The sequence below is a fragment of the Gekko japonicus genome, unplaced genomic scaffold, assembly GCF_001447785.1.
Source record: "Gekko japonicus isolate JY-2015 unplaced genomic scaffold, Gekko_japonicus_V1.1 scaffold1, whole genome shotgun sequence".
Taxonomy (NCBI): Eukaryota; Metazoa; Chordata; class Lepidosauria; order Squamata; family Gekkonidae; genus Gekko; species Gekko japonicus.
This window is the reverse complement of record NW_015164181.1, coordinates 3845453-3868028: the sequence shown is the minus strand read 5'-3', so window position 1 is coordinate 3868028 and position 22576 is coordinate 3845453. Positions and strand designations below refer to the sequence as shown.

The window sequence follows — 22576 nt, the reverse complement described above, 5'->3', positions numbered from 1 at the left end:
TCTATTCCTAGGAAGGACAGAAATGAAGAATTGAGCACATGAGACGTTATTAACGTCAAAACATCAAAAATGGCTTGCTGTTTAACTAGATTACTGTGGTGCTCCTGATGTCTATCTCAAATCGAGTATTCCTTTTAATTTTTAATTTTTATTTATTTTTTAATTACATTTACATCCTGCCCTCCCCACACGTGGGCTCAGGGCGGCTCACAGTACACCAGTGTAATACTTAAATTTGTGTGGTTAGCCGTGTTAGCCTGAAGCAGCAGGACAAAGTTTGAGTCCAGTGGAACCTTTAAGACCAACAAGTTTTATTCTGGGTATAAACTTCCGTGTGCACACACACTTCTTCAGATACATTGAAAGAGAAGTCACTAGCCACTACATATAGGTAGAGGGTGGGGAGATTGTTGCCACAGTGTACTAACACCTTCATGGCCGACTTGAAGCAACACTTCCTAAACTCTTACTCACTCGCACCTCTCTTATACCTGCTGCGATATATTGATGACATCTTTATTGTCTGGACAAATGGTAAAGAAGCACAAATGCCACCAGGCATTCACGTTCTGCCATTCCATTTTGTTGAGGAGAATAAGGAATTGTAGTCTTATGTTCAATTCCTTCTTGTTCCATGAATCTTTGGAACAAACTGCTGCAGTATTCTGTGCCATTATCTGTGAACAGCACGTCTGGCGCTTTGCCAAATTTGTTTTTTAACAGCAGCAACATAGCATTTAAACTTGTCAAGCACCTCATCTTTGCTCCTAAGCAGGTAGGTATAGACATATCTGGATTTTCCTTCCAGAAAACTGACAAAATACTTGTTGTCACCAGCAGATTCCTTTATTGGACCAACCAAATCAGAGTAGACGCACTCTAGAAACTTAGTATTGGGGTCATGAGCTCTATCACCCCACCATCAACCTGACAATGACCCAATCTATGCAGGAAATACATTTCCTGGACACTACTGTAAAAATACACAATGGATGCATAGACACCACCTTATACTTAAAACCTATTGACTGATAAACGTGTCTCCATGCCTCCAGCTACCATCCTAAACATACCAAACAATCCACTGTATACAGCCAGGCTGTATACAGCCAATTCTGCCTTTTTTCATCTGAGGCAGATGCGGCAGTTGGCCTCATACCTCACCCCCCACAATTTGGCTATGGCGACCCATGCAACAGTCACTTCCAGATGAGATTATTGTAATTCTCTCTGTGTGGGGCTTCCTTTGACTCTGCTCCAAAAGTTGCAGTTCGTGCAGAACGCAGTAGTGTGGGTGTTGATGTCGTTGCCTGTGCAAGCCACACATCCACCTGGCGCTGCATGACCTATACTGGCTGCCCATCGAATACCAGATCTGTTTCAAGGTGTTGGTGCTTACCTTTAAAGACAGGGGCCTGCATATTTTAAGACCACCTCTCCCTATATGAGCCCCATAGAACATTGCGTTCTACGAACTAGCATCTCCTGGTTTTCCCTGGCCCTAGGGATGTCCGACTTGCCCGCCTGGTGGAATGAGTTACCTTAAGAGATCAGGGCCCTGAGTTCTACAGGGCATGCAAGACAGAGCTCTTCTGCCAGGCTTTTACTTGAGGCAGCGGGCACCCATTTGATGTGGCCTCCCCTCCAGTGACCACAAATCTGAGAAGTTGGATTGGGACCACTATATTATCTGTTGAGGCACTGTTGTTCTAGTCTGCTGTGGTTTTATTGATTTCAATGAACTGTTTTTATTTGTTTTAAATGTGAATCTGCATCAATTGCAGACACTGTATGTTGGAACCCACCCTGAGCCTACGATGTGGGGAGGGTGGGATAGAGGCCCAATAAAATAAAGCAGTATATACAGAAATATTTTATGTTGAAGTATTGAGTATCGAGACCCGAGTTGCCGCATGATGGAGTGAGCTCCCGTCTCTAGTTCCAGCTCCTGCCAACCTAGCAGTTCGAAAGCAAGAAATTGCAAGTAGATACCTTCGGTGGGAAGGTAACAGCGTTCCGTGCACCTTGGTGTTTAGTCATGCCGGCCACATGACCACGGAAATGTCTTCGGACAGTTCTGGCTCTTTGGCTTTGAAACGGAGATGAGCACCGCAACCCTAGAGTCGGACTCGACTGGCTTTCGAGCAAGGTAACCTTTACCTTTACTGTTTATTTATTATCTTACCATATTTTGATTTGTTATGATACTTTTTCATGCTTTATATTTTTTTATTATGCAATGTCCTTAAAATGTGTTTAACAAATGATGCGTTATGCATCTACACTTTTCTCTTTGTCTCTTTTCATTTTGTATCTCTTTAAATGACTGTGCTTTACCATCGTGCCTTTTTATCCTAATACAGCCACAGTCACAAAGGGGAAATGTTGTGAACCATGGGGTCCAAAGGCAAGAAACTGCAAAGATACCCTGTGGCATTTCTATGCAAAACACAGATGTGCACAAACTAAACTCAATGACAATTCACAAAAACATAAATGAAACATTTGTGCAGTAAAAGGAGACCATTGTCTTGACTGTAGCCTAGATAGGTATACAACAGCTACACCCCTTCATACAATCCTCCTCCATCCCCCAATCAAATCCTCCCCCTCCAAATAAAGATAAAGCCAATTGCATAGAAAGAATATCTAGGCTAATTAGAATTCAGATCAACCCCACTACTGCTGTTGGCTGTAAAGTATACCTTAGGAGATCTACCCGGGCACACTGCCAAGGAACGCCATTTTAAGAGGCTACCACTTACTGTTTAGCAAGCAGAGGTTGTTTTGGATTTTTTTAAAATTTGTGAGTTTGTGAGGCTGATTTTCCATTCGACAGCCACCCCCCCCCCTCCTTAGCAAATCCCCACCGTTTCTGGACACGTTTAGATATCTGGAATGGGACTCACCCTCTTCAGAAGACTTCTTTCCAAAAAAGAGCTTGCTCGACTTGCTTTAGCCCAAACTCTGCTCTCTTGCAATCATAACAGATTCGCCACAAAATAGCTCAACCACTTATCAATGCAACCACTTTCCTTTCCCTCCAGCTGGACGGACGAGGAAAGTGCTATTTTAAATTTCGCGCTGCGTATACCGTGGGGCGTGGCTACATTTTCGCGCCTGAGAAGTCCGCGCCCCCTTCTGAACCCTAGTGCTGATTGGTCTCCAAGCTTTACGGAACAGAGCCGTAAAGAGATTCGATTCACGGAAGTTGAGAACAACTTCGGTTCCCAAATGAAGGCACGCACAGGCAGAGGAGCCAGCGACGCAATCATTAGGTTTAAATGAGTCATCTGACCTAGCTGATGGGTGCTTTGATTGGGTGTTTGGAAGCTGACCACAAGCGCCTGTCTCCAGCTCCGCCTTCCTTTAGCCTTGGTTGGTCACAAAAGCAGATTGAGGTTTCCGCGGCCGCTGTCAATATTGCCCCTTCCCCACCTGTTGTTTCTGTCGCTGGAATTACATATTCCCGCTCTTTGTGCCTTATTGGACAGACTCAGCCAGATACACAGCCAATGGAAAATGGCAAAGACTACCAAATTTTATGGCTGGGGATGAGCTTTCGTGTGTCACATAGATACCAGCAGTGTTCCCTCTAAGCTGAGTTAGTGTGAGCTCACACTTTTTTGTCTCAGCTCAGGAAGGAGGGCTCCAGAGCAAACTGATTTATGCAGTAGCCAAGTGGCGTGCTCACTACTTTAATGCCAGTAGCTCACAAAGTAGAATTTTTGCTCACAAGTCTCCATAGCTTAGAGGGAACATTGGAAAGTGCTCCTGGACTCTCGCTCTGCTCTTCTCTACTGCTACAGACAGACTGACACTGCGACCCATCTTGAGCGATCTCAGTGAAACACGGACATGCACTTCGTCTTCCCATTTTGAGCCAATGAGCGGCTTGATGCGAGCCGGACCGCTATTGTTTCGTGTTGCGCGAGGGAGGCGTTCGGCAGTTACAATCTCCTTGAGAGAACAAGATTGAGGGGAGACGCAGTTGTTTTTTAAGCACAAGGAAACAAGAATGATGCTTTAAGCGCTTGTTCCAGCACTTTCACTTGGAATCCTGTTTTTCTTTTCTGCTGCAAACTAACACAGCTACCCATCTGGAGTCCTCTCTTCAGTCTATCATAGTCTAGGGTTGCCAACTCTACTTGGGAAGTACGTGGAGATTTTGCGGGTGGAGGTTGGAGCGGACAGGGACCTCAGCATGGTACGATGTCATAGGGTCCACCCTCCAAAGCAGCTATTTTCTTGGTCTTGGTTGCCTGGAGATGAAAAGTTATAGTGAGATATCTCCAGGAGCCACCTGGAGGTTGGTAACCTCGCATGTTCCTCAATTTTTCATTTTTTTTTTAAAAAAGGTTCTCCAGGCAGTTTACAGACATCAAGAAATCCAGATTACAAAAACAATAAAACAACAGAGTGCTATGGAAGCCATAACACTACACAATCCAGCAACAGCAAGAAAATAAGCCACATAGGCCAAATCAATAAATAAAGTGTGCAGGAAAGTGCTCTCAACAGATCGTTATTTATTTATTTATTTACAGTCAGTCTGCCTTTCTCCCTGAGACTCAAGGCAGATTGCAGCATATAAAAGCATGCAATAAAACTGTATAAGACATCCAACAACCAATGCCACAGGGCTAGGAATTACAGAACTGGGGAACCATGTGAGCAACAAACTATTTAAGGCAAGGTATACAATATAGAGAGTGGATCACAAGATAGAAGACCACGCAATAAAAACAAGGTCACCAGAGATAATAACAGCCAAAAATATAACTAGAGCAAGGTTAGCAAATAAGAATCTTAAAAATCTGTTGCCCATTGTTATGTACTCGGACCGCTACCAGGGGTCCGTGGTTAAAGTAAGGAGCTTAGTCCCCAAACAAAGGGGACCTAGGATCCTAGTCCACCTAGTGTCCACCTATAGGAACGTTGGCGGGAAATTCAAACCCTCCAATGGGACTGTGGGTGTGCCCGGTGTGAGTGTATATACTTGGCCTTGCAGGTCCGTTTTTCAGTTCTTGTGTGAAGTACAATAAACACGCCTGAACGCATGTCGTAGTCCGAGTTCTCCATGCGATGAACCCAGCACTTTACACCCATTTTAAAAAATCTGCAGAATTACATACAAAAAATGGAATAACCAAACACTGCTTTTAAAAGCCTAAGCATATCAATGCCTCTGTGCCTGTTTCAAAGTGCTGGCTATTTTCTTTCAATCCCTGGGGTTTAGGGGGTTCTCCCATCGGGTCCGCAAGGGTAAATCCCCAGGGGCTCTGCAGAATGAGCAGAGACCTGCCTCAGCTGCAGTGGATATCGACAGAAGTCAGGCAGACCACAGAATCCTTGCAACATCATTGGATGCTCCCATACTCTGCCACCGGCAATCCCTTTTCTCCTGCACTGGAATTCCAGGCAGTAGCTCTTTTAAGATGGTTCCCCTCTTAGGCTCTTGTGCCACTTTAGCCTTGCCAGCCCCAGGTAGGGAAATTCCTGTTGGTTTGGGGGTGGAGCCTGGGGAGGGCAGGATTTGAGGAGAGGAGGGATCTCGCCATGGTATAACACTACATAGTTTGTTCTCCAAAGCAGCCATTTTCTCCGGGGGAACTGATCTCTGTAGTTTGCAAATCAGTTAATCTCCCACTTGCAGTCTGGCAACCAGAGGTCATTTCGGGGGGGGAACGCGGGGGATCGCAGTTCCCCCGGGTGAGGTGCGAGGGGGCGGGGCACATGATGAAGCCCCGCCCCCTGCTTCCAGCTGCCCTGCTTCCAGCCCTCATTCAGCCAGGAGGAGGCAGGAGAAGAGGGAGGGTAAGTTGCTTCCTCCCCGCCTCTCCCCACCCCTGCCTGCCTGGGGCCAGGAAGGGCCTTGGCGGGGCTTCCTCGCACTCCCGCCGGCCTTGCAGGTCCACCGCCGGGCCCCTGATGTCAGGGGGTGTGGCATATGTTAATGAGTTATGCTAATGAGTTCCCCTAGCTCTTTTTCTACGAAATGACCCCTGCTGGCAACCCTACCTATTGCCCGTGTTGGTTCACCAGCAGGTTGGTGCCACTGTTGCTGCCTAGGGTTGCCAACCTCTGGGTAGGACCTGGAGTACTCTCAGAATGACAGCTGATCTCCATTCTTTATTCCAAACAGTCTAATAATGCCCATGTAGTAATGCCCATGATCTTGGGCAGTAAAAAAAGGTGGTCAAATCCATAGAGGCAGAGAGGTTTATCAACAATGGTCAGCCAGGATGACAAAATGGAACCTCCGTGATCAGAAGCCCTATATGTAATCCTAAAATGTGTAATATCAGTTTCTTATCTCACTACATAAAGTCACTCTGTTCTTGCTTATATTCAAAATTAAACTTTGTTGGTCTTAAAGGTGCCACTGGACTAAAGCTTAGTTCTCACACCTGTTGTTAACGCCTTTACTATCTGTATGCCAACTTGCTGATATGCACAGGTCTTACCAAATGCATTATTCCAATCTTAGCTGTATCTGTTGCTCAAACTCAGTTCGCAAATCTGTTTGTTAACTCTTGTGTTTGTAAGCTAATTTATTGCTATTCACAGATCTTACCAACCGCTTTAATCCAATCTCAGCTATAATTGCCCAGTTATTTAGACATCTAAACAGCCACTGCCACCATTACCATCAATAAGTCTAATAATAGAGCCCTGGCCCTTGGCTTTGACATCTATAGCCAGTGACACCACTCATATTAGGTAGCTCATAGAGCAGATCACTTGTTAGATTTATATGCACCCATATAGAACGCCATCGCTAATGTAATTAAGTAAACATCGCCAGCACTTTATGTAACTTATGTAATCGAACTGCTGAATTGAGTGTTTTAGATGATTTTATGTAGATTTGAACTGTTATTTATGCATTGAATTGTGTAAACCGCCCTGAGCCAGCTCTGCGGGGAGGGCAGGGTACAAAATTTAAACAAATAAATAAATAAATAAATCTTGACTCTTACTAGCCCTTCCTGGCAATTAACTCTGCTACCTACATGGAATGGTTGAGAATGTCTTGCTTCACTGTCTCTGAAGAAGTGTGCCTGGACACAAAAGCTTATACCTTGTGTACAGGATTAGCCCACTCAGGCCAGTTCAGGGATGAGGGGAATCCTGTACTTTTCAATACATTAAACAACAATCCAAGAGGTAGGCTATACCCTCTCTAGTTTTCAGAACAGTTTGCCACCAGAATCTCTACAGTAGTCCCCCCAACCTGAGATTAGAGATTCAAACTCTCAGTTGGCATCTGGAATTTAACACATTAGCAACTCAATCCAGAGATGCACACACTTACTCTTACAAAGGTAGCTTATGTGGTGAGCATAAGGCACAAGATCTAGCCTTGGAATTCAAGTTAAAAATCAGAGACAATTTAGAAATAAGAATAATTTTTATTCAGTACAGAGCATAGCAAAACAGACTATATAAGAGATTACTGAAAACAAGAAAAACCTATGGCTCTTTGCCTTAACTACACATTAAAGATACATAGTTATCAAGTTCAGGAACATCCAACAGTCCAGGATAGTCCAAGGGATTTTGAAGGGAAGTCCCATCTTTGCACAACCATGTGGTCCGAGTCACAAAGCAGCCCTTTGTGAGTGAAGAGATAGCATTTCAGGTGCAATAAAGCAGACAATGGCAAGAGAAGGGAGCAAGAGCAGAGAGCTCACTCCCATAGGGATCAATAAATTATACCTCAATCTAATCATGATTAACTGTGGCCATCAGCCAATCACGAGCGGACAGGGGGATGTGCCCAACTGTTGGTTGTCATAGCTGCGTGTGGGGATAGGCTAGAAGTTTGGAGACCATGCCTGCAGTCACATGACCCAAACTCCAGCTTTCTCCATTGCCTATGTGACTTGTTGCATGTGGGCCAGAGCCAGGAGCCATCAGGTCTGGCTCTTCCACTCAGAGGTGTGAAAGAATGTGTGGTTATATGGCATGGCTATTGAGGCCATTTGGTCTCACCATTTGGCTTGCAACCGGAAACAAGACACAGCATGTTATCAAAAGACATCACAGGAGAAGGCATGTGAATATAGAAGCAGAAAGCAAAATTTCTATACACCTTGAATAAAACTTTGTTGGTCTTAAAGGTGCCATTGGACTCAAACTTGGTTCTTCTGCCTCCCCTGTCTGATTCTGCCTGGATCAAATGCTGCTGCTTCTGCCAGGAGAAAAGAGTAAGAGTCCAGTAACACCTTAAAGACTAACAAAATTTGTGGCCGGGTATGAGCTTTCATGAGACACTGCTCTCTTTCAAAAGGATGCCTTGATTTTCAATTGTAGAAGCAATATAGCAGAAACCTTTTGACTGATCTAACAAAACATGGCAATGTAAATTGGCTCTAGACACCATGCAGACTAACAGGTGGGGAATAAGAAATGTGCTTTCGGCATCTGGAAAAATGGCAAACACAATGCTTCTCTCAAGACCTGAAAAATGGTGAATGCTGTCTACAACAATTCCATTTCCCTCTGTCACATCTGCTGTTGTGAAACACACATTCAGCCTTAACTTGGTCATATGATTTGACATTTCACATTCTAGGAAGCCTTTATAGCGATCCCTTTCTTCTACAGAACTGCACAGAATAGCAATGTTTTTTTACAGAATAACCCTTTTCAAAATACTCAAGACATTTATGAACTGTGACAGTCACTATTTCATCTTTGTCTTTAAATGCACGCATGTCAAAAACACCTTGTAGAGAGTGACCGCACTGAGCTTCATCAACAAGTCTATTTAATTGTTCATAAGGAATATCAAGTCTTGGGAGTGAATGTTGTGATCCTTCCTTGACTTGTATAAATGGATTAACCACTGAAGGGTCATCCTCATTGAATAATCTCTTAAACTCTTCCAAGAAAAGCTGAAACCTTCTGGGAAAACATAAAATTTCTTGCATAAATTCAATCATAGCAATGCATATTTGGGCAACATCCAAAGCGCCTACAGCATGATCATCCTGAGGGTCATCTACCAGTTTTTTAAACTGCTCATAAAGAATCTCAGCTCTATGCGGGAAACATAACATTGTCCTCCTAAATTCTAACATAGAATTGTACAAATCAGTAGGATCCCAGACTTTCATGGTGATACCAGGCTGAATATCTGCTTGCAGGCATTTTAACTGGTCGTAAAGAATATCAGGTTGTTTGGGGGAACTTAAATTTTCCTGCACAAGTTCTATCACAGCAGCACATACATGAACAGCACTCGAAAACATTTGGCTGTTATCATGACAAACTTTGTCAACCAATTTTTTAATATGTTCAGGTCTGTCATTTGCAATCATTTCTGTTACGTGCATCATCACGTCGTATACTTGGGTGGCATTCCGAACCCCCGTGGTTAGCCACTCCTGAGGTTCCTGCTTAGATGGGTCTGGGAGGCCAGAAGCTTCAGTGTGGCTTGTCTGTAGATAATCCAAGAAGATCCATAAAACACCAGGCTTATGAGGATCCACTGCTGTAAGCTTCACAGCTTTGCCATACCAATCTCCATCTTTTGACTGGAAACTCTGGGCCTCGTCAATTACAACGTGCTTCACTGGCTGAGAGTAGTCCCCGTTTAAAAAGTCCGTCCGTGTCACAGCCTGGCACACGATTCCCACTCTCATTCTGCAAAAGAAAAAGACTGGTTATTGTGAACAGGTAGGTTTGGCCTAATGTGGCGTGCCTCAGGGGAGCCAGAGGCTAAGCCAAATTAATGGAAATGCTTCTGAGTAATGGTGGGTAGAAGCTGCGGTGGCTCAAGTGGTTAAGACGCTGAACTGCAGGCTGTGGAAGGTTGGTAGTTCAGCAGTTCGAGACCCGGATGCCGCATGACAGAGTGAGCTCCCGTCTCTAGTTCCAGCTCCTGCCAACCTAGCAGTTCGAAAGCAAGAAATTGCAAGTAGATAAATAGGTACAACTTCGGTGGGAAGGTAACAGCGTTCCGTGCGCCTTGGTGCTTAGTCATGCCGGCCACATGACCACGGAAACGTCTTCGGACAGCGCTGGCTCTTCGGCTTTGAAACGGAGATGAGCACCACAACCCTAGAGTCAGATTCGACTGGCTTTCGAGCAAGGGAACCTTTACCTTTACCTAATGGTGGGTATTTCATCACTTATTACTATGAGATGGTTACTGATGGCTTTGTTGAATCCCCCATCCGAGTTTGGAGGAGAGGACCACCACACCACCTGCCACTGAAGCAATAGAGCAGATGCATATCTGTATGTTGGGAAACAACAGATTGAGCTTGGAAGAGACAGACAGACACTGCTGGGGGGTGGCTGACAGACCCTGAGGAATCAGGATTTCTCTCTGTAACGATTTCATGTTTATTTGTGTGTGTGTGTTTAAAAGTTTGGTTTACCTTGCTGTGTGAACGTCTAGTGTGATTGAAATAGGCAAGGTGTGTGATTGGTGAGTGACAGAGAGGGGGAGGGTTTTTGGAATGGATGCTGTGTGGATGATTTGAATGTCTATCAGGAGTGACTGTTAGAGTTATGACAGTTGATGAAGTCAGTTAGTCAGTCAGCAGAGAGTGCTGTGTAAAAAGCAGTTGATATGAGTTTGAGTGCTCATCTCTGTGAGAGAAGTTAAGTTCTGTCTCTGAGTTGAAGAAGACTCATCCCTGTGTATGAAAAGAGTGACATTTAGTTCTGTGTTATAAGAGTTACAATTGAAAGCTGAGAGTCTAGGAAAAAGTACAGTGAAAAGTGTTACAACGTTGCCTATGAAAAAACCCTGTCAGTAGAGAGAAGCTTGTGAGAGACACTAAGCCATTGTTCAAATCATTCCCAGTACTGTTTACATTGTTCACCCTCGTGTTTATACTTTCGTTAAATAAATCCCATTTACTTCGAGTTTACCAGCTAAGTAAAGAATCCTTCCTCAGACCACATAGACCTTCATGAACGCTCAGACCCTCGGTATACCTACCCTGTGAAAAATATTATAGAAAAAGGTTGGGAAAGCCTAAATTTCCCTGGTGGCAGCCAGAATACCCTACAGAGTAAAACTGAAAGAACATTTTAAAGTAAAACTAGACCTCCCCAAATAAGAGGTCGTCACACTCTCTCTGTAGATCGGATGTGGTATAGTGGACTTGTTGCCCTACAGAACTGCCTCTTACCTCTATTTGTTCTCTACAGTTAGGGAGGGGGCATTAATTGAAGCGACTCTGCTTGGCATCATCTACAGTTAAAAGGACCAGGTAGTAGGTGATGTGAAAGACCTCTGCTCTGAGACCCTGGAGAGGCACTGCCAGTCTGAGTACACGATAGTGACCTTGTTGGACCAAAGGTCTGATTCAGTACAAGGCAGCTTCATGTGTGTCCATCTGTGTATAGTACTTGCCTATTTGGAAATAAAGCAAATATTACAAAACACTATCAATCCCCACTGCTCTCTCCTCCTAAGGGAAATAGCCCATGTAAGTGCTGCCCCCGGGACATCTCACTGCTTGGAAAAGTGAGGAGCATCTAAACAATATTATTAGGTTTGTCCTGGTATTATGTAGTTTTGATTCTGTGCATGTATGTGCCCAGTCAGTTTAATAAAAATGCAGAGTCATTGGATCACCTTTTGACCAAAAGTTACAGACTGCCAGGAGAAAAGACTTTCTTGGACCAGTCTCTTAAACTGTATTGTAGTGTATTGCAAACAGTTACATGAATTGCTTCATTAACTCCCCATGTTAAGCTTCGAGCTGAACAAAGGCTCCTCAGAACTGTCTGACTATTGGTCGCTCTGCAACAGCGACCAATCAGAACTGTGCCAGTTCCCTGCGAGGGAAAGACTCTCATTGGTTGTTAAATGTAAATAGGCGTGGCTATATTAGCCCGGGAACGTTTAAAAGGAGCCTAGCTCCCAATGTTAATCTGTTCTGGTTATGAATGCTTTTAAGTGCTTGTTCGTTACTTCAATAAAGCTGATCACTTTGCTGAATTCACTCTCTGACTCCTTGTTAGCGGCGATCTAACATGTATAGTGGCAATAATTCCTCACAATAAACAATGCATAACCTGGGAAACAAAGAATACAATCCATTTGCACCAAAAGTTACTGTTGAAGGGAAATTAGCATCATGGATTGGGGGAAAGAGGGAAAGAAAAGAAAATGTCTCCCAGGGTCTGGTGACTGGATAGCTAGAGGGGACAGGAACTATGTGCATTGGAGACCTTTAGTTATTTGTGTGCAAGCTCATCTTTGCTCCCATGCCCTCATTAAAACTCTGCTGCAATCAAAGTTTGGAAAGTAAGAAGGAGAATATTGTTGGTCTACAAGACTGGGATTAATAGTCTATCTTTCTGTTATAAAAACCCATGGTTTCATCAGCAGAAATCACAACAACCAAGTAATGAAAACAATGCCCTTGTGGTAGGGGCACGTCACGAGAAGTGAGCCATACAGTACACCTGACATTTTACCTTAGCTCAGAGCTATTTTTGGGCAGGAACGCACAGGAACGGTGTTCCAGCTGGCTCCTGAGTTGGCCATGCCCAGCAGGGACTCGTTAGCATAATAGGCCACACCCAAAAGCAGAAACTCATTAGGATTGGCTACATTAGGGGTGTGTGGCCTAACATGCAAAGAACTTCCTGCTACAAAAAAAGCTCTGGGTTTTGACAACAAACAAGGTAAACAGAATAAGAAGCAAAAGGTGGGTGTGGCTGGATGACCACACACTAGGACTGTGATGGGGCACCAAAGATGTCAGTAAAAGCACACCAGGCTGGCTGGCTGAGAGTAGCTACTTCCTGCCCTGCAGATGGCGTCCCCCTCCCTTTCATTTCCCCAGCTGCTCTGTCTTGCAGTTGCCATTTAAGTTTTGGGTTCAGGCTCCAACTGAGAACGTTAAAATGGCCATCAAGCAGGCAACACTTGCTTGGACTTTCTTGTACCTTCGACAAAACATTAAAAAAGTAGCAAGCGGGTCTTCGCAAAAATCTAAACTGGTTTAACGGAAAGTATATTTTTGCTGCACACACACACAAAATCAGTTGCAAATGTTTGAAATCTGAAATGTCTGAAACCTGACTCAAACTATACTGCTTAAAGCACAGATAGAAACAGACGTAGGATTTCAGACCAATAGGACAAATAAGCTGTCACTTTGTGACAAACAGAGTTTTTAGGACAAAGCTTGAGTCCAGTGGCACCTTTAAGACCAGCGAAGTTTAATTCTGGGTATAAGCTTTAATGTGCATGCACGAAAGCTTATACCCAGAATTAAACTTGGTTGGTCTTAAAGGTGCCACTGGACTCAGACTTTGTTCTACTGCTTCAGACCAACATGGCTACCCACCAGAATTTTTAGGGTGTACAATGGTAGAATCCTGAGAAAGGGATCCAGCTTAAGTATATTCTTTTTGATACAAGGGATCAGTTTTACCCCTCCCTTGACCTATATTTTCTTCAATGACAGGTAAGCTCTACCATCAGGACAGTCTCTCTTTTTTTGCACGCACACCCTATAACTCATCCTTTTTTGTCCATATGGGGACCAACTGACACCAGAAGAGAGATACAGATGCTTTCAGGCAACACATGGCAAAAATGCTTATCTCACGGTCTTACACAGAGGTCTGTTTTCACAAATGTAAAGGATCTCACCAGAGCTGCACTGGAAAATGTTCATTATCTTCTGTATGATCTGCAAGGCCACGACAGTTTTCCCTGATCCTGGAAGGCCGTAGATGAACAGTTTCTTGCTCTTATGGAGATTCTTAGTTAGGATCTCATATTGTTTAAAGGTGAGAAGGTTAAAAAATTCACAGCCAATCTGGTCACTTAAGAAAGACCTAAACCTTAGCAAGGCAATCACAAAGGGCTTGCAGCAGTCCTTCTAAACCATCCCTGGAGACCAGGTAGCCAAGAGGGTATGTGACCGGCCAACTCAAATCTGTCTTTATCTCTCCATTGGATCTAAGCTCAATGACATGTGGAAACACACACACTTTCTGAGTGTATCCCCCTTCATTCACCAGTTTCTGCTTTAATGTACAGGCAACATTCCTTGAATATTCCAACGCAGGGACTGTTGAAGAAACAGAATAATCCTTATCCACAGTAACCGTGTATAGAGTTGGGAAGGTATCTGCGGCGACTAAGAGGATATCATAGGAAACATACGGATGCTTCTGCAGCCCAACATCAACAGCCCAGCTTCTTGAAAAGATCAGGATCCCCAGGGAAGGTGATACTTCCTCCATTTTCTTCATCATGATGTCTTTCAGGCTGGGATATTCCAAGAAAACCTCTTCACAAAGTTCCTCTGGTTTACAGACTATTCCATCTGGGTGTACTAGAAAGTTGAGTACAGTTTGTTTCAAAATAGCAAAGCAAGCAGGCTTTGTGAGAAGGGTGAGTGGATCCACCCATCGGCCCCACCCACACCCGGGGATAGACGCACACCCCTGCCAGTAACAGTGACCATTAGGAGGCTCCACCTCTGGAAGCTGTGAATGAGGAAAGCTGTTGCTCTCTGACTCCGGTGTAGGGGAGGACTGTCATCAGATAGGCTAATTCAGAGTAGCAGCTGCCAGAGGCACCGTGTTGCTGGTACGGCACTGCCAGCAGGGCACTGATGCCGCCAAAGCCATTTCGGTGAGACCATGAGGCAGATGTGACACTTTATATCTCCCTGAGTCTTAAACACCAGAGATGGTTAGTATAAACTAGGGGTCCTCAACCTTTTTGAGCCTGTGCGTGCCTTGGGAATGCTGACACAAGTTGGCTGAAACAAGATGGCTGACACAAAATGGCTGCCACAGGAAACAGAGCCAACCACAGAATCTCAGGGAATGAGGTTAGGCATAACAACATAGTTACTGTTCCACAATTCAGCCAGAAGCTCTCTTTAAAAGGATGCCTTTTGATATGCACAGTTAATCAGGTATCCAGTGGTCAATCAGAAGCCCTACTGGGCAAAAGCCCCTCCTGTCCCCTCCCATTTTCTGAAAACAGTGGTGGGCACCAGGAATAGTGTCAGCCAATGCCATGGTGCTCAAGGGCACCTCGTTGGGGATCCCTGGTCTAAAAGGTTGTTCATCTGTAATAGTAGGTCTGGATGGCTATGCTTAAGAGTACCCCCTCATTACTAACTTGCTTACAAGAGGGTAGAAATAATAATAATAATAATAATAATAGTATACTTAATTGTCATTGTACATAGTACAACGAAATTAAGATGCAATCATTTCGGTGATCTACAACAGTATTCATATACACTCACACAATCATTCACAACTATCTCATAACTCCCTTAAGGTTCACATAGCAACTTAAAACCACTAATGTCACCCAAATTCCAATTTCATACAGCATTTAAGGCAGTAATAGCTCTCGAATAAAAACTATTTTTTAATCTGTTTGTCCTTGTTTTAATTGTCCTATATCTTCTGCCCGAAGGCAGCAGTTCAAACAGGGAATGTTCAGGATCTGACAAATCCTACAGAATGTTCTTTGCTTTTTTCAAACATCGAGAACTATACAATTCCTCCAGGAATGGGACAGGGCAGCGAATGATCTTCTAGGCTGTGATGATAACCGTCTGGAGTGCTTTCCTAACCACAGCCGTACAACTGGTTGAAGATTAGGAGAAACTTTGAACAGTTTGACAATGGGACCAAATACAGGTGGATTGTCTTTCCCTTACTGAAAGTCTTCAAGCAGAAATTAGACAGACACCTGTTGGGATACCTTTGAGTTTGCAGGACCATGTACAGTAGGATGGCCACCCCTGGGAACTTTTAGAGACAGGATTAGATGCCGTGTGGTGTTGTGCGATGCTGCAACATCATTTTCAATTGCATAACAGAGGCAATTGTGGTATAGGGTTGCCAGGTCTCCTCATTCCTCCAGCAGGGGGATTTGGGGGGGGGGGGTTCATGGGTGGGTGGGGATGTCACGTGATGTCCCCAGTGCAATGACATCACCTCCCGAAGTGACATCACTGCTTTGGGGATGTCGCACAGGGGATGCTCTGGTATTTGGGCAAAACTCTATGGTTTTTCTCCCTCAAAACCATAGGTTGCCCAAATACCAGAGTGTGTCTGTGCAACGTCCCTGTTTAGGAGAGGAGTTTCCTCTGCCTGCCAGCTGGTACACAGCAGAGGGAACCCTCCCCCCGAACCAAGGGATTTCCCGCCAGCACCTGGGGACTGGCAACCCTATTGTGGTGACATGTGACTAGAAGTGATGTTGCAATGTCACTTCCAATTGCATAACTAGGGGTGATGTCACACATTGCAGCAACACTCTAGTAAAACCATAGAGATTTGGGGGGTTGCTAGAGTGTTGTGGCGACATGTGACATCATTTCTGGTTGTGCCGCCGGAAGCGATGTTGCAGTACTTCCTCCCTCCCCCAATTTCCTCCTGTTCCTGCACAGGGCAGAAATGAGCAGCTGGAGGTGGTGGGGATGCTCCCCCTAGTGCAGAAGGTTGGACTAGGTGGTTTCCAAGACCCTTCCTAATTCTATGACCCTACAATATAATATTACATTAATATTTATGATAACAATTGCACATCCACAGTGATCCTCATTCCACGACCAAAGTAGGAGCCTACCTGGGAATAAAGTGCTTTGAAGAGTCTTCACGCAGGTGAGGCCTTTGTTAGAATACACCGATTTGCTGAGTGGGGGCTCACAGGACCTGCTTAATTCGATCTGGAATCCTTCAGCAAAATGTGACACATCTACAGAGTAAATAAGAGTAAAATGCAAAACCCTCAAGTAAGATAAGAGTGATGAGACTGCATTTAGTCACCTCCAGTCATTTCACCCGTGGACTTTTTGCCACCAATGCCATGACCTTCATCATTTACATATCCCCTCATTTACTACTGTGGCTGAACTTAACCAAACTGGCACTAGGATGCCCACTGCCTCTCCCAGAAACCTCTGTTTGGGACCAGCCACTTTCAAGCCCCATTTCTTTACCTACAATCTGAATTTGCTCTCAGCCTCCTCCCGTTCTAGGACCAATCTAGTACTAGCCACCTGGCACAATCTGTGGCACAACCTGCATGGAGGGCTCTTACATCTACCTCCCTTTGTTTCCAAGCCCAGGAAAAAATACCCCCCCGTTGAGCTCCGCCTACTTGCTTTATACAACTCCTTCCCCAAAATGTTCTTTTGCCTCTTTCAAGACCACTCATACCTTGCAAACAGTTTGAGCCTCTGTCTGATGCAGGAGACACTGTCCTGCTTTCCCTGTTTGAGATTTACTTGCTGGCAGGGCTTTTTTTGTAGAAAAAGCCCAGCAGGAACTCATTAGCATATTAGGCCACACCCCTGACAGCACAGCTCATTAGCATATTAGGCCACAAATCCCATGCCTTCCCTTGGCTTGCCTGGGCAAGCCAGCCCTTGGAGGGAAGGGGAGGCAGTTTAAACTGCCTTCCCTTGGCTTGCCCGGGCGCCCCGCGGCTGCAGGGAGTCAGGGCAAGCCAGCCCTTGCACAGGCTGGGGAAGGAACGGGGAGGAATTTAAATGCCTCCTTGATCCTTCCAGGGCCCCCTTGGCCCACCCATCTCAGAGTCGCCTAGGGGGTCACTCTTCAGGCCTTCCCTCTGTAGCCACACATGCAGAGGTTTTGGCTATAATGGGTGTGGCCAACTCTGAAGCCAGCCGGAACTCCATTCCTGTGCGTTCCTGCCCCAAAATAGCCCTGCTTGCTGCGCAGCTAACTGGACCTCCTTCATCCCTGCTGTACTCTCAGTTGGACTCCAAGATCAGCAGGGATATCTCTACCTCTCAGTCACTTTCTCTCTCCTGCCTTCTTTCCTCCCCCGATACTCCCTCCTCTTCTGCATGACTGGGTAGCTTGCAGGACATTAAGGCAACAGCCCTCCCTTCGTGTAGCCCCCCTTGGAACTGTCATGCTGCGACACTCTGCCTCTGAACAGGGAGGCTCCATTTAGCCATCACATAAGTGCTTTAGGCAAGTGACTTTTCTCAGTGCAATTCCTCCTGCAATAAGATAATAGCACCGAGCCACCTTGCAGGCTGTTTGGAAGCGTTATAATATATATAGTAATATATGTGTTTTGAACAGAGGTCAATTCGGGGGGGATCGCGGGGGATCGCAATTTTCCCAGGTGAGGGGCAGGGGGCGGGGCACACGACGAAGCCCCGCCCCCGCTTCCGGCCGCCCCGCTTCCGGCCCTCATTCAGCCAGGAAGAGGCAGGAGAAGAGGGAGGGTAAGTTGCTTCCTCCCCGCCTCTCCCCACCCCTGCCTGCCTGGGGCCAGGGAGGGCCTTGGCGGGGCTTCCTCACACTCCCGCCGGCCTTGCAGGTCCACCGCCGGGCCCCTGATGTCAGGGGGTGTGGCATATGCTAATGAGTTATGCTAATGAGTTCCGCTAGCTCTTTTTCTATGAAACGACCCCTGGTTTTGAATGAATTAAGTGCAAGTAATAACTATAAATCACCCCCATATTCCCCTGCCTCACAGTTTAAGGACTGTGGTATCCCTCTGGGCCCTTCTTGATAGCTCGTAAACACAACTCCTTTGAGAGCTACCCCACACAAGATTTGGAGTCTCATCCCCAATCACCACCACTGATCATGCTCATAAATTCCAAATGCAACTCTAAAAAGGTCACATTTCTAACAGGACCTGGGTCTTCCTCTGTCATCAGTAGAGTCCAGTCAGTGCACGTCAACCTCTTCACCTCGCCAGCCTCTATGATCCATGAATCTGGTGTTCTCTCGAAAACAATGCAGCAAGATGGCTTAATTCTCACTACAAAGACATAACCACGTTCCTTTTCCTCTCCATTTTCACTGCTATCATAAACTTGCAAGACTTTACATAAAAACACCACTTTTTCCTCAGAAGCGCAGAAGTGGAAGACGGGCAGTGTGCCAATGGTTTCACCAACTACCTCTACAAAATGGGACGGACATATATTTCTTTTACATCCAACAACTCTACGGTGATTGTCCACACCAAAAATCAAGTATCCCCCTTTTGTGTTTGCAAAAGCGGAGGCATAGCGTGGTAGGATGCTTCTAGCAAACTCATAGTTGTCCTTATCTCTTGGGAAATCCTTAAACTCAACCATGGTCGACTCAGTGAAATCCAAGATCTCTCCAAAGTCCAGTCGTTCTCGTTCGAAAAACTGAGTGGCAGCATCATTAATGTATTTGCACACCAGATCCCCACAAACGTTTTTGAATATTTGCAGGTGTGGGTCCTGCCTGCCACCCAGAACCTCTCTTGGCATGATCTTTCTTCCTTTTGAGAAAATGCACAGCATTTGCGGGTTTCATTTTCACAGTCGACGAACTGGAGCGCTCATTCAATCCCATGTTCAGGCTGCAAACACGTGGGTATGCCAAATTTTCGCTGCTCCATGATTTCACAAAAATCAACATGGAAAACTCTTCCTGTTGAAAGTCAAAATATTCAGAGAAGTCTTTGTTCTGAATACACTCCCGAAAGGAATCTTCTATGTCCAGTCCGATCCTGTGTCGCTTATAGGAATAGTCCTTATTCTCAATTTCGGCTCTTATCACTCCTCCCCCTGAGTTGAGTAAGGCACAGGCTGCTTGGTTGAGATCAGTCACTTGCTTTTTTAGTTTCTCCTCTAGCTTGCTTTTTAATTGGCTTATTAGTTTTTCAGTATCTTTGTTGGCTTTTTTGGACTTATCCTTCTTATTCTGCTCCCGAAACATTGCTTCAATTTCTTTAACCCTGTCCTTCATGCTTCTTTGTTCTTCACCAAATGTTATTTCCCCCACTCTTACGACAACTTCAGGATAGTCTGAATTGAAGTCACGGCTCAGCTTCTCTTCTGCAGCAGTCATATTCTACCGGGGCTGGGGTGGGGAGGAACATTAAAGTCAATGCTGTAGAGTTCACATAGAGCACTTTCACTTCACAGCTCTTTGCGATCACTTGCACGCCAGCTGAAGACACCCATGAAGCTGCCTTCTACTGAATCAGACCCTTGGTCCATCAAGGTCAGTAGTGTCTTCTCAGACTGGCAGCAGCTCTCCAGGGTCTCAGGCTCAGGTCTTTCACATCAACTGGTCCTTTTTAACTGGAGATGCTAGAGATTGAAACTGGGACCCTCTGCATGCAAATGAGAGGCTCTTTCACTGAACCATAGCCCTTCCCTTCCAGTTCTAAAAGCAACTGATTTGAGAAATATATTGGGAACCAGCATGAGAAGGCCACAACCCCATTCTATCTAAGCCTCCAATGCCTAGAGCAGACATTCCACATTGGACAAGTGAGTCACTGGATGTTTTTGAAGATAATGGAGTCTTTTGACACAATACTGCCACAAGTCAGTACTAAGATATTTTACACCTGCCCAGAAATATTCAGACAAATGCTGGCCTAGTTGTCAAAGGAATTCAGAGTCAGAAGTATTATCAAGATCTGAGGATGTCCTCTTAATCCCGAATCACATCCTTGATGAGAAATCATACACTGAACTAGACTTGAGTTGCTTCCACATGGAGATTTTGCTCTAGTTTGGCATCCAAATTGGAGCAGGTTTTTTGTTGTTGGGGGGGGGGGGGTTGGAGTCTCAACAAAACTTTGTCTCCAAAGTTTTCCCCTGCTTTGTTGTGATCTTTCCCAGACATAGTTTGATACAATCTTTTTTAAAGGACAGTCAACTGTGTTAACATGCCATGTTTCTCATGCAGTGAGTCCCTGCTTCGATCCCTGGCACCTGCGCTTTAAAAAGAAGGATCAAGTGTTAGGTGATGTGAATGGCTTGGACTGCTGCCTGTCCAAATACTCAGTACTGACACTGACAGAGTAATTGTCAGATAAGGCAACCTCATGTGTTCATGTGGTCTTGCCTCAGAAGAAGAAGAAGAAGAAGAGATTGGATTTATACCCCGCCCTTCACTCGGAGTCTCAGAGCGGCTTACAAACTCCTTTCCCTTCCCCTCCCCACAGCAGACACCCTGTGAGGTGGGTGGGGCTGAGAGAGCTCTGACACAAACTGCTCTTTTTCAAGGACAGCTGTGCCAGAGTTTGTGACTGACTCAAGGTCACATCAGCAGGTGCAAGTGGAGGAGTGGGGAATCAAACCCAGTTCTCCCAGATTAGAGTCCGCAGACTTAACCACTACACCAAACTGTGTACCCACAGCTGCCATTCCCTTTGCTTTGGCTTTTAAAAATGGCAATTTCTAGATAACTATAGTGATAAAGCCACGGTCTGGCTAGCTTGATCTCACCAGATCTCAGCTGCTAAGCAGAGTCATCCCTGGTTAGTACTGGGATGAGAGACCACCGAGAAAGTCCAGGGTTGCTACACAGAGGCAGGCAGTGGCAAACCACCTCTGTGCATTTCTTGCAGTTAATACCCTACAAGGTCACCATGTTGGGTGCGACTTGAAGGGTGGGGGGAAACGATAAAACGTTGTAGTGATCTGTTGTCAGAACAAAATTAAAGTTTAGTAGCACCTTATTTATTTTATTTATTTTATTTTATTTTTATTCCACCCTCCCCAAAGCAGGAAATAGGAAAATACAAATACAAATACCCAACTAGAATCCACCGTATAAACCCTAAAGTAAGCCCAAAATGTTGGGAAAACTGAGGGCCAGTAGGATACTATTTACATTGCTGGTGGCACTGCCCATTGATTAAAAAGTACTGGCGGGCAACGAATTCTAAAACACATTCATATAATCACGGGGTGTAACTTACCAGAACTGCCGGAGACGGTCCTCTTATCGCAATGGCCAAATTCTGAAGAAAACAAAAATTAAATTAAATTAATCTCTAATCTTTTAGCGACTGCGAGAATTCGAATTGCAAAAAACTGGAGAGAACAATCTAGCCCTACACTTCAAATGTGGCAAAACAAACTATGGGATCACTTTGCTTTAAGTAAAATCACATCTCAATCAATCACGCCTAACTTGCTCAATGATCAAAAATCTTTTCAAGCTCTTTGGTTCAGTGGTGGGCAAACTCATTAGTCAAGAGAGCCAAATATCAACAGTACAACGATTGAAATTTATTTTGAGAGCCAAATTTTTTAAACTTAAACTATATAGGTAGGTACATTGTTATTAACTTAATTAGGGTACTCCTAAACTGGCCTTTGCTGAAAATGTTCTCAGTCTGATCGAGGTACGTTCGCTGAGGTCAACCCCTTCCAACTCTCCCATCCACACTCGTCTTGTATACTTGTTTCATCTCCTTTCATTCATCCTCTCTATATGTCCAAAGTATCCATAAAATTAAATCATGACAATGACTGACAAACACTAATGTGAACAATGGCCTTGCATCTCCTTGGAAAGTTTGGGTAAGTCAGGTTTGTATGTTGTTGTTTTTAATTTTAGGCACACACTAGAAAGCATCAATATGTATGGCCTCGCTGGACCAGATTCAAGGTTCTTAGCTAGCAGCTAGCATTCTGTTCCCAACTGCAGCCTTCCAGAGGCCTCTGGAAGCTCAAAGAGCTGTTTGCCCTCCCCCATTCTCTCAACAGCATTTCATATTAACAGGTTCAGTGTCCCTGAACGCAAGCTTGATTGTTCACAATATATTTCATCTCTA

At 44.9% G+C, this 22576-nt stretch overlaps 1 protein-coding gene across 1 annotated transcript in view; it reads right to left on the bottom strand.

The window, feature by feature from the left end:
- Position 1: 1 nt before the first annotated feature.
- Positions 2-22576, bottom strand: part of LOC107107684 (schlafen family member 13-like) — a gene marked incomplete at its 5' end in the record, with an annotated part of 34439 nt that continues 11864 nt past the window's right edge. Inside the window, 6 exon segments of the mRNA XM_015407983.1 lie at positions 2-7; positions 9120-9648; positions 13579-13850; positions 13852-14330; positions 16598-16726; positions 21716-21757. Of these exon segments, the coding sequence (XP_015263469.1) occupies positions 2-7; positions 9120-9648; positions 13579-13850; positions 13852-14330; positions 16598-16726; positions 21716-21757 (1457 nt within the window).